General features: G+C 38.1%; 1 protein-coding gene across 1 annotated transcript in view; it reads left to right on the top strand.

Annotated features, from left to right (window-relative positions):
• Nucleotides 1-1,389: 1,389 nt before the first annotated feature.
• The window catches only part of LOC308270365 (solute carrier organic anion transporter family member 1A2-like), a gene marked incomplete at both ends in the record, with an annotated part of 54,388 nt that continues 43,925 nt past the window's right edge, over nucleotides 1,390-11,852 (top strand). The window contains 3 exons of the mRNA XM_080706219.1: nucleotides 1,390-1,449; nucleotides 6,439-6,580; nucleotides 8,028-8,160. Of these exons, the coding sequence (XP_080562345.1) occupies nucleotides 1,390-1,449; nucleotides 6,439-6,580; nucleotides 8,028-8,160 (335 nt within the window). The remainder of the gene's footprint in view (nucleotides 1,450-6,438; nucleotides 6,581-8,027; nucleotides 8,161-11,852) is intronic.

Genomic DNA, 11,852 nt, shown 5'->3' with positions numbered 1-11,852 from the left:
AATGATTGATGTGTGCATGTGCCTCCACCATCGTGGACTCCATTAAGATGTATGGGTACAGTGCACCAATCAAAAAATTAAAAAGAAAGCACTGAATGGTGCATTCACAACAGGATCACTTGTTACATGGGCATTGTTCAGAGAATTTTAATAAATCAATGCTGAGAATACTGTTAAAATATCATATGGGAGGTTTGAGAGGCTGAGACAGGAGGCTTGCAGACAGCCTCAGCTACTTAGTAAAGCTCTTTACAACTCAATCAGAACCTGTTTGAAAATAAGGAATAAAATATGGGGCCGGGGGTGTAGCTCTGAGTTAGACTGCCCCTGAGTTCCATCCCCAGTACTGAAAAAAAAAAAATTATATGGGTAACATGAAGTTATTTTACTCGAATATTCGAGTAAAATACTTTGTTTTTGGTTGACGATACTGTCTTTCTCTCAAGACACAAAATAAATAATTTGGTAAGAATTTAGTATAATGTCTTAGGGTTTAAGTCATCACCATGTATTATATGCAAAATCTGTGCATATATATAATATATTATACCTACACATACATTTATTTATGCCTATTATGTAACTGCACACATATATACATATATTTACAATATATGTATATACACATTCATTCAACTATAATCTCTATATACACACATATATAATTACATTTTTGAGCTTTTCTTAAACCTTATGTTTCTGAACTTAGAATTGTGGGATTCATTCCTGGAATATAGAATTATTTGTTTTTTGTGTGTAGGCTGCTCCATAATTAAATTTCATGTCTCCCTAGGTTTTGTGAATCAACAGTGCTCCAGAAAGCATTTCTCTTCCTGAAACTCCAGGAAAGCCATGCGATGCAAAGGACTTGAAAAGGAAGCCTGGCCAAGAGAGATTACCGAGCCTTTGTGCGCTCGCTGAAGCAGATTTTCAACACAAATACAACCCAAAGTCTTTGTGTTCTTAAAACCTGCAGTTTTTATGTAAGTCCAAGGAGGTCACTTTGTTTTATTTGTTTTGGCTAAAGACATGAAAAGCTTTATTTTAACCACATAGTCATTATTTGCAAGAGGACCATAACAAACTCTGCAAACATCCTTAATCTTACTGAAGGGTAACTGTGGTTACTACGAAAGATTTTAAATAGGAATCCACCAACTAAATTTTCTCTGTTGCCATTATTTTCTAGATTTGAGTCAAAAAATTTCTAGGTATTTGAATAATACAGTAGGTTTCCAGTTACATTGCTCAGATTTAGCAGCTCTTCTAAAGGATAATGACTTATGATTTTGTCAGTAATCTAATAGCCTTCTGTTTTCTTAAAAAGGTGGAACTAAAAAAATAGCAAGATTGAAAACAAAAATATCCTGAAGTTATTAGAAGATCAACATGGGAGAAACTGGAGGAAGGAGAGACACTCATAGAGTAAGATGTCTTTCCAAGATTAAGGTATGGATTTTATTTATTCTTCATCGGCATATCCATGTGTAAGTACAGTGATTTTTTAAAACTGAGATCTTTGTAAATTTTCCCATCTCTGCATAGAATAAACTAATATTGATTTTCTTCTACCTGATATATTATACTACACCGTAAAAGAAATATATTTTTTTCAAATGTGAACAACCTAATGATTATTCTTCAGAATAGCAATAGGATTTGGTGTGTACTTCTGGTGGTTTGACTATTTCAAAACAAATTCTGTTTTTTTTTTATAGCTCCAAAGCATTTTATATTCACAGCATTTAAATTTATTTTCAAGCTGGGCGTGGTGGCACACTCTTGTAATCCCAGTGCTTGGGAGGCTGAGAAAGGAGTATCACACAGGTTCGAAGCCAGCCTCAGCTAGTTAGTGAGGCTCTCAGCAACTCAGTGAGATCATGTTTCCAAATAAAGTAAAAAATAGGTCTGGGAGTATAGCCCAGAGGTTAAAAAAAATGCCCTGGGTTCCACCACAAGTACCATAAATAAATAAATAAATTAGTAAATAAGTAAATAAATAAATTTATTTTCAATCAAGGGTTTTGAGCACTTTTGGGGGCTCTGCAACTAGTGCCTACAATGGTTTTTAAACTAAGACACTCACCCATTTTCTATCAAAAGCTTACTTTCCATTTACACATATGTAGGATAACCATAATTATGTACAAAAAGGTGGAAAGTTACAATATATATTTAAAAAACTACTTTTGCTTAAAATTCTACATTAATTATGGAAAAAAAACTTTGCTTCCTATATTATCCCTGAAGTCTCATCTTCTTCTCTAAATAAATAACTAAAAGGTGAATCTGAGCCCAGGTCTTCTGAGTTTATCCAAGGTTCGATGTTTATTAACTGTGTGAATTTTAGAGAAATCACGTAACTCCTCTTCTTTGTAATTCCTTTTTGTCATTTGGAAATGGTAATAAGAGGCCTACATTGTAGGACTCTTTTTTTTTAAATGTTTGAGACCATAATAAACATTAGAGACAATTATTGCTAGTATTTGTGGGGGAAATTTTAAGGCATTCTTATAAACAATAGTTTTTAAATTTTATTTTTTGTTACATGGGGTTTATCAAGATTAGATACTGATGTGAAATAACGCAGCCACAAGTTTTTCAGATAAAAGTGTAAGGCTGTTGCTAAAATTACTCAAGTAGGTTTCTCCAATTTTCTGAACTTAAAAACATGCTCGTTAAGCATTACTCTTTAAAAAGCATCAAAGGACTTAAATGTGCTTCAAGCTCTGTAGCATTACTGTTAAAAATTAGTAGGTCTAGCAGTTCTGTAAAACTAGACATGAACCAGAATAGCCACAATAGAATCAAAATAGCCACAGTAGAATCAATTCAGGGAACCCACCTATGTGCCGGCTTTTAGGAAAGAACTCTGGGGTCACGATGCATTTAAATTTCTTTCCTAAAATGATACATGGAATAAGTTGTTTCTCCAAGTTTCGTTTGTTCTTGATTTGGTAGGCTTTGCTTTTAAATATAAAACCTGCATTATAAAATCATAAAAATTGTGTAGTCTCAATTGTATGCTCTGCAGAGGTTTATAGTGGAAAGAGAGAGAAAGGGAGAAAGATAATTTCCTCAAATTGTATTTAATATTAAAAGATAAATAGCTAGCTGGGTGTGGTGGTTCACGCTTGTAAGCCCAGCATTTGGGAGGCTGAGACAGGAAGAACCTGGTTCATGGGCAGCCTCAGCTACTTAGTGAGGCCCTCTGCAACTTAGTGAGACCCTATTTCAAAATAAAAAATAAAAAATAGGGCTGGGGGTGTGGCTTGGAGGTAGAATGCCCCTGGGATCCATCCCCGGTACTACAAAAAAAAAAAAAAAAAAAAAAAAAAAAAAAGATAAATAGCTAGAGAAATAGCCACTGTCTTGATGCCATATAATTTTAAGTTATGTTTATTTTGATGTTCAAGTTTCCCAGATCTTTTTCACATAAATTTCTATTCAGAGGTCCCCAAACCAACTGGTACAGACAACTTATGGCACAGGTCTGTGCTATGGCCTGAATGTCTGTGGTCCCCAAACCTGATGTTGGAATCCTAGCCCTGAGGTGACTGCAGCAGGAAGTGGCCCTCAGGAGGTGACTAGGTCACGGGGCGGAGCCTCGTCATGGAATCAGTGCCCTTATAAAAGGGGCTGAGAGAGAAGGCTCCCCCTTCCACCAGGGGGACATAAAGAAGAGATGGCTGGCTCTGAGTCAGTCAGGAACCCTTCCAGACACCGCATGTGCAAGTGTCCTGAGCTTAGACTTCCTGGAATCCTGGGACTGCGAGAACTACGTTTCTATTGTTTGCAAGCCCCCCAGTTTATGGCAGCTAAAAAGGATTAAGAACGTGTTCGCATTCATTAGACTTTCTCTTACTTTTGGCACTGACTCTTTCTTCAAGGTGTTTTTGATATCATCATTAAATTTGTAATTTTTTATAGCCATTTGGTATGCATTAAAATAAGAGTAAATAACATGGCCCCTATATCTGAATTGTTCTCGGTATAATGAGGGAAGACGTTATGGACATCCAAACACTGAAAAAAACACCCTGTGCTTGTGGCTGTAACAGAGGTGGACATACAGTTAAAATCAGGGTAATACGTGAGATTTCTTAAGGAGAGCATGAACTGTGGACAGAACAGACAGAGTTGGCCAAGAAGTGGTCAGGAGGCGGAGCGGAAGTACTGGTGTTTTATGGGCATGCCGATTCTCTCGCACACCTGCAGTCTCGTGACCTCTGGAGTATGTCTCCCGATGTTTGGAGTCTCCAGGCACCTGGATTCTCCCATATCTCCACTAATAAGCAAGTGCCTGAGAAGCATCTTTTGAGCTATAAATCAGGAAGTCATTTCTGACCTTGACATAATAACTTCAGGAAACATCAGACTCTAGCCGAATGAAGGGTGGATAAAGGGTAAACAGTACGTGCAGAAAGTCTAGATTATTCTTTCAAACACATACTATCAGAAAAAAGTAGTTTGGGGTTCATTAGAAAATCAGATAGCACTGATAAAAAAACACCCTGTTTTGGTCAGCAATTTTTAAAATATTTTTATTGGTGCATTATAGTCAAACATCTTAATGAAGTACAAGATGTTAGAGGCATATATACACACATCATTCATTTCTTATAGCCATATCATAAAGACCTGACCATATAACTTAGGAAAGATTCATTTTCTTGAGGTTGCAGATTCAGTCCATGTGAAGTTGGGGACCTTGGATCTCAGGGCAGAGCAGAGGGAGGCAGGGCACATAGGCTGTTCCCTTCACATCATAGAGGCTGGAAACTAGGGAGAGAGCAGGATGAGGAGAAACTATAGATACAATCCCCCCCAGTCACACCCTACGGGCCCACCAGGTTCTACCCAAGTAAACCCATTACAATGAATCGGTCCACTGCTGGGATCACAACCCTCATGTCTCAATTACACAGCCCCAAACATTAATAAATGAGGTCTTTAGGGGACACTTTTCTGTCTAACTATAACACGTCCTAATCCCATAAAACTGTAAAGAGAAAGAGTGGTCAGAGAAATAACAGAAGAACCAAGAGAGAATAATGTCACACATGTCAAAGAAGCAAAAAATTCCCTAAAGAAAGAATGTGTCCATGGGGGCAAAAATCACTAGAAATACTTAGCAAGAAAAATATGAAAATCTATTCACTGATTTCATAGTATGAAAACAGTTAATGGTTGTCATCATTAGAGCACTTGTAGTTAAATAGCAGGTTTGGAAGAAAGAAAGACCGAAGTGGCTTTAGGAAAGCTTGGGAAATGGAGTTTGTGAATATAGATCAATGTTATGGAAAGCCTAGAGTGAAACTAGCAAATATCTGTAGCCTAATATTCATTAGTGAGGTAGAGGTTTAAAATATATGAATTGTTTCAAGCGGCATCAGATGGCAGATTGGCTTTAAACTGGGGACCTGGCAGTGAGGAGTTCAGATGCCTGAATTTGATGGCTTGAGAGCAGATCAATGCTCTCCCAGCATGGAAGTATCAGCAGGAAACACGTTTTAATTGGGCTAAGGAAAAAGCCCTGTGGTATATAACTGGAGATCACCCTCCAGGGAGACCTAAACTTGTCCATAGTTTGTTGATTTTGATGCAAGAACGAGTTTTCACATTCCTCTGCATAAGAGAGTTTAAGATTCTGAGATCTGGAGTAGGGTCTGTGTAAGCCTGGCTGCCGGAGTCCTATTTGGATATATCGCTCACAGGGAGGTGGAGAGGGTAATAGAAGTTGAGGTGACTCTGCAGAGCTGGCCTTTGAGGCTCAGACAAGCCACCCAAAGTACTCCCATCTGCACACGGACCTTCTCTGTGCATAGGGACCAGGGCCAAGGGACCCCAAAGCACTGTACCTGGCTCGATATGCCATGAGCATCACCTGGTTTGCTGAGCTCCACCATTTACAAAAAATTCTGTTCGGAGGAAGATGATGATATAGTTCATGTGGTTTCACATCTCCTCCACTACTGAGAGTACATTGATTCTGTGGGAGAATTTCAAGAGTAAGAGGTGTGTTGGACAAGGCCATCTGGGACCCTTCTCTCCTGCAAGAGAACGTAAGCAAACTAGCCGTAGAAACAATTCTGTGTTCCTTAAACTCGCGAAAGCATATGCATTCATTTGGACTAAAAATAGCTTTGTATTGCTGGAGACTTTTGAGTTGACAGCTATGTCTTAGGTGGAATCGCTACTTGTTTATTTGTATGTACAAGCTGCGTCTGTAAATATTGAGGCTATAACTCCCAACAGAAGCCGGCAATACTAATCAATCCTGTTTTGAGTCCCCATGGCAGGCCGGAACAGACTACATTTTAAAGTGTCTTGCAAGCTTACTTGTTACTTAAGTTGGAGACAATGTTGGCAGAGGACATTCTGGTAACCTATGACGAATATATGATTTAAAGTGCAGTTTTTATGTTTTCTTCCTAGATGTTTCTGATGGCATTAACCGGGGGGTATATATCCAAAACACTATCTGCATCTTATATGAACTCCATGCTCACACAGATAGAGAGACGATTCGATATCCCAACATCTGTTGTTGGACTGATTAATGGGAGCTTTGAGATTGGTAATGCATTATTTTTGTATTTTTATATATTTTTATCTATCAAGTGCCTCTGAATTTATTCTACTTATTTTCAGTGTTAGTTCATTTAATGCGCCTGATAAGTTTTCCAAATCTGATTAAATAGCCTAGGTTTAAAATGTGCTTAGAAACAAGTAATTTTTATTTATTTATTTATTTATTTATTTATTTATTTATTTTTATATTTTGGTGGTACTGGGGTTCCTGGAAGCCCTCCTACCTCCGGGCTACACTCCCAGACCTATTTTATATATATTTTTTAAAATTTGGAAACAGGGTCTCCTAAGCCAGCGAGGCTGGCTCCGAACCAGCACGATCCTCCTGTCTCAGCCTCCCAAGCGCGGGGGACACCATGCCCAGCTAGAAACAACTAATTTAAATAATACCTCATGTTAACACCTAAATATTGGCATGTACCATGCCATATCCTTTTTATCCCCATGGTTTCTTAGCTCTCTGGCATGCATACCAGAGTATTTAGAGTATTTATATTTAAATCTATTATTTGTTATCCCTATGGGAATCAAATTCTTTATCTTTGTGTATGGGAGGTAATTGGAAACCAAAAGAATTTGCTTTTCAAAGAAAAATGCAGATATTTTCCTTCTTTCTCCTGGGGGTTGAGGAATCTCTTTTGCAGGTGCAGAAAAAAAAAAGGGTGAACTGCTTTGTTTTCCAGACTGGAACTGGGATTGAACTCAAGGACATTCTATCTCTGAGCTACACCCACAGCCCTATTTTGTTATTCTTTAGTTTTGAAACAGGGTCTTACTAAGTAGCTGAGGCTGGCCGCAAACCTGTGATCTTCCTGTCTCAGATTCCCAAGTACTGGGATTACAAGGGTGTGCTACCACACTCAGCTAAGGAACTGCTTTTCTCTCTTATTTCATAAAAGTTTCTAAGGAAGGATAAAAATTCACTTGTAGAAGGGCCACACTTCTGGTGGGGTTGGGATAGATTATTTTTTTTTTTTTTTTTGTGGGTCTGAGGATAGAACCCAGGGGCATTTGACCTCCGAGCCACACCCCCTGCCCTAATTTTATTCTTCTTCCTTTTTATTTTTTTTATTTTTATTTTTTTGGTGGTACTGGGGTTCCTGGAAACCCTTCTACCTCCGGGCTACACTCCCAGACCTATTTTTATATTTTTATTTGGAAACAGGGTCTCTTAAGCCAGCGAGGCTGGCTTTGAACCTGCGCGATCCTCCCGTCTCTGCCTCCCAAGCGCGGGGATTACAGGCGTGCGCCACCACGCCCCGTATAGGAATACATTCGAAGGTAGAGAAGGAGCTTGTTTTATACCTCTCTAGCACCAATCTCAGTATTTGTGATTGTTGTCACACGATAAATGCTAATAAATGACAGAGTGAGGCTCACCACTAACATTTCGTTAACTCATTGAAATGCACTTTCTCATTTTTTTTCCCTAGGCAATCTCGTGTTGATTATATTTGTGAGTTATTTTGGAACTAAACTACACAGACCTATAATGATTGGTGTCGGATGTGTGGTTATGGGATTAGGGTGTTTCTTAATATCACTACCTCATTTCCTCATGAACCGGTGAGTATCCCACCATTTGATGATATTTAAGGTCCGATGTTCACTCACAGGAAATGGGGCTTGGAGTTTCCTCCTGGGACGCAACGCTTTGTGAAAGCACAGAGCACTGGGCTGGCCGCCAGGAGATGTGGCTCTGTGCTCTCCGTCTGTCTGTCCTGTGCTCTTGGCTGCTTCGATTCCCCCAACATTGTCCGCTTTGGCCATTGGGGAGATAGGTATTGGGGATGCTACTTTTATGAAGTTGGGCCTCATGAAAAGATTCCTATCACTTGCCCGAATCTGAGATTTACTCCCTCCTCAGAATCATTTACACATGTCTAATTACAGTGAGGTTCTGTTTAATTGTAGGTCAGCAATAAACAGAAGGGACTGAGGTTGATTGTCATTTTAATATCTATGGGACCTACATTTTAATTTTTACCAAACAAATGTATGCACAAATTTATAAAACTAATGTGAAGGAGTGCCCCCTCCACCCCTTGTTCCTGAATTTCAGAGGCAAACAATTGTATACAACTCTTTCAGCCCTTTCTTCTATTTTCCTCTGTATCTTACTGTTTTAAAATTCTTCAGTGTTATGTAACATATAATCGACTGCAGTGTTATATATCTTGACTTCCAACTTTAAGTTCATGGCCACTGTTTACGATTGTCTGACTATGAAAGGGATTATTCAACACTGAGTTGTGTTTTCTGTTACGTGACTTTTATTTTTCTAGGATTTAACAATGAGCTCGGTTTTATTTGATAAGCTCTCTTTACATATTTTTAATTCCTCAGCATTTGGTTAGGCAGATGTCCTTTGGATGTAGTTCAGAAATTTCCTTTTCTATCTTCAAGATATTTCTTCTGTTTGTCCTCTGTGTTCCAAACTGTGAACGCTGTGCCTTTTCTATGATATCCCCCCCCCCTTATTCTTATGCTTGAGAACCTTCTTTCCCACGGTCTTACATTCAATGCCTGGTTTTCTTGGGTATCATACCTTTTTCTTTCCTTTTTACTGTCACTTCTTTCTGTGGAGAAAATAATTTCATAGCTTTCTGAGAAACCATTCAATGGAAGTAGATAGTTTAAGACCTTGTACATCTAAAAGTATTTTTATTTTACTTCCACACTTGATGAATAGATTGGCTGGAATAATATACTTTTATTATTGGCTAGGTATAAGATACTTCTCCTAGAGATTTAATTTTCCTTAGGACATTGTTCCCGGCTTTTTGCTTGTTTGATTTCATGATGATGATGATGGTGATGATGATGGATCCTGTGCCAGTCTAATCCCTATGACCAATACTTTTCTCTTGGAAATGTTTGGGTTTTCTTTTTAAGCTCTATTGTCTGACATTTATAATTATCTTGGTATAATTTCATCTCTGCTAGTTACCTTCAACCTGGACATTCAGAAAATTTACTTGTATTTTTGTTTCTCTGATAATATTTTCCTCTTGCCCTTCTATTTTCCCTTTCTAGAACTTCTGCTATTTAAATGTTGGACATCCTCGATTATGTTTTTATTATATTCTTTACTGTTGTGTCCTATATTCTTTTATTTCTAAAATATTGGATGCTATATTTCAAGCCTTTGAATGGGCTACTCACTTACACTATCATACTTTTAAATTTTAAGGACTCCTTTGCTCCTTGACTATCTCTTTTTAAAGGAAACAGATCATTCTGTTATGAATGCAAGAGTTATTCCCATGTATATTTATTTTATCCAAGCAATTAATTGTTTCCTCCAAGGGTAATTTTTGCTGGCTTCTGTCTTTACCATTATGATTGTCTCTCATATATCTGGTCCTTGACTTTTATTTACAGTTAAGTCGGAGGAACAAGAGTGACCAGCCAACTGGCCTATGTCTGCCATCGAGTACCTTTGTGTAGGGTGGCTGAGGCAGGACTGGGTGTTTCTCCCATGGCCTGGGACTGTGTATCACCTACTTCTTAATTATCTTAGGACTAAGCCTGGCTTCTGCTCTCTTGCTTGGAAAATAGAAGCTTGGTTACCAGTAGATGGCAATGAAAATCTTATTATTTCAATATGTAGATTTTATTTTTTTGCTTAATGCTCTCAGTTTCCAGGATGGCTTCCCTGTCCTCAGTGTGCCTGTTCAGAATCTAGAATCAATGGGCATCTTCAGTTGGAGAGGCAGGGGCTGTCTCTGGGGTCTCTGGGCTCCTGACTCTTCCTTACTCTTACTTTAAGCCAAAGCATTGGAACTCTTACGGTGCTCGTGTCTTACCCTCTCTGTGTTTCCACGCACATGGCCTGAAGCTTTCCAGAAACCCGTGGCCTGGGGGTGGACGCTCTGCTGTACACACCTGTGCTCTGGGGGTGGACGCCCCGCTGAACACGCCTGTGCTCAGGTCGCTCATGTCTTCTCATTCGGTGCACGAACCGCATTCTGTTTTCAAGTTTTATCAAAGTCTTTCCTGATGTCACATCTTCCAACCTCTTCATCCTGATGGAATTATGTCTTTGGCCTTTGATCTTAAAATCCTTTTTAGAGTCATTGTGTCAATTTTGGGAGATTCAGTGAACTTTGAATTAGTGACTAAATTTTAGGTGGATAAATTAAATGAACAGAAGATATTTGAACTCAGGTATTTTTGAGGGGATCAGAAGTTTCTAGGCAGAAGTTTCTATTATGATAGAATATATAACAGTAATATAATATATAATAGTAATAGTAATATATAGTATATATAATAGTAATAGTAAACATTCTATTATTTACTATTCTGTCCAACACGAGGTTAAGTAATATTCAGCTGTTAGTTATATTCTTTCCGCCCTTGGCCAAAAGTGTTATTCTTTGAAGCAGTCACATTTCATGAAATTCTAAACAGGATGACAAGAAACCTTTGTCCACAACTCATAAGCAGTATCTGTGGGCATGACCAGGCAATTGTTCTGATTGGAAGGTATTTTGACCCTTTTTATTAGTTTCTATAGCATAAAAGTTAGGAGTGTTCAAGGCATCTACGTATAACATTCTAGCTCATAGAAGACTCGGAAGGACAAGTTTGCTTTGGCTTCCTCTATGTAATAAACACATCAAATAAAAATCTCTACAGAATAATTCTAAATAAAAGAGAGTGAAATGAGCACAATTGCCTCTATTCTCAAGGCACATAACTTACTTTCTGAGAAAGAACATTGGATCTCGTGGCAATTAGCCTGTTTTTACTGGCCGCAATCTACTAACTCTTTGTCGTGTGCCAAGAGAAAAGGCCATTACACTGCACTGCCCTGGTGATCAAGATTCTCCCACAAACTTCTTCATTATGATAGGCATTTTCTTTTCTTTTGTAGGAGTTAATGAGCACATGGAGGAATTATTGTTTGGATTCTCAGAAGATTAGGTTATACTTTTTACTGAGCAAACCTCAGATAATCCAAACTTAGAAACGTGATTTGTTTTATCTTATTTCTCCCTAAAATCTTTTATCTTCTTAATTATATGTTGGTCCCTTTATCTTCTTCTTCTTTTTTTTTTGTTTCTGACCCCATGGAAATTTATTCCAGGAAATGGTCACTGAAGAATGAGAAGGTTGCTGTTAGGTAATCTAAAACGTATATCATTTATGTGTAGCAAATTGAAAGCAAGCTGAAAAGGAATTGCACATTTTCGATGAGCAGTGTTTTCTTTCCGTTTGTTTGTTTTTATTGGTGCACTGCAGTCATCCAT

Source organism: Muscardinus avellanarius (genome assembly GCF_963383645.1).
Source record: "Muscardinus avellanarius genome assembly, chromosome: 11".
Classification (NCBI taxonomy): Eukaryota; Metazoa; Chordata; class Mammalia; order Rodentia; family Gliridae; genus Muscardinus; species Muscardinus avellanarius.
Note: the sequence above shows the minus strand (reverse complement) of the source record. Positions and strands in the feature narration are given on the sequence as shown.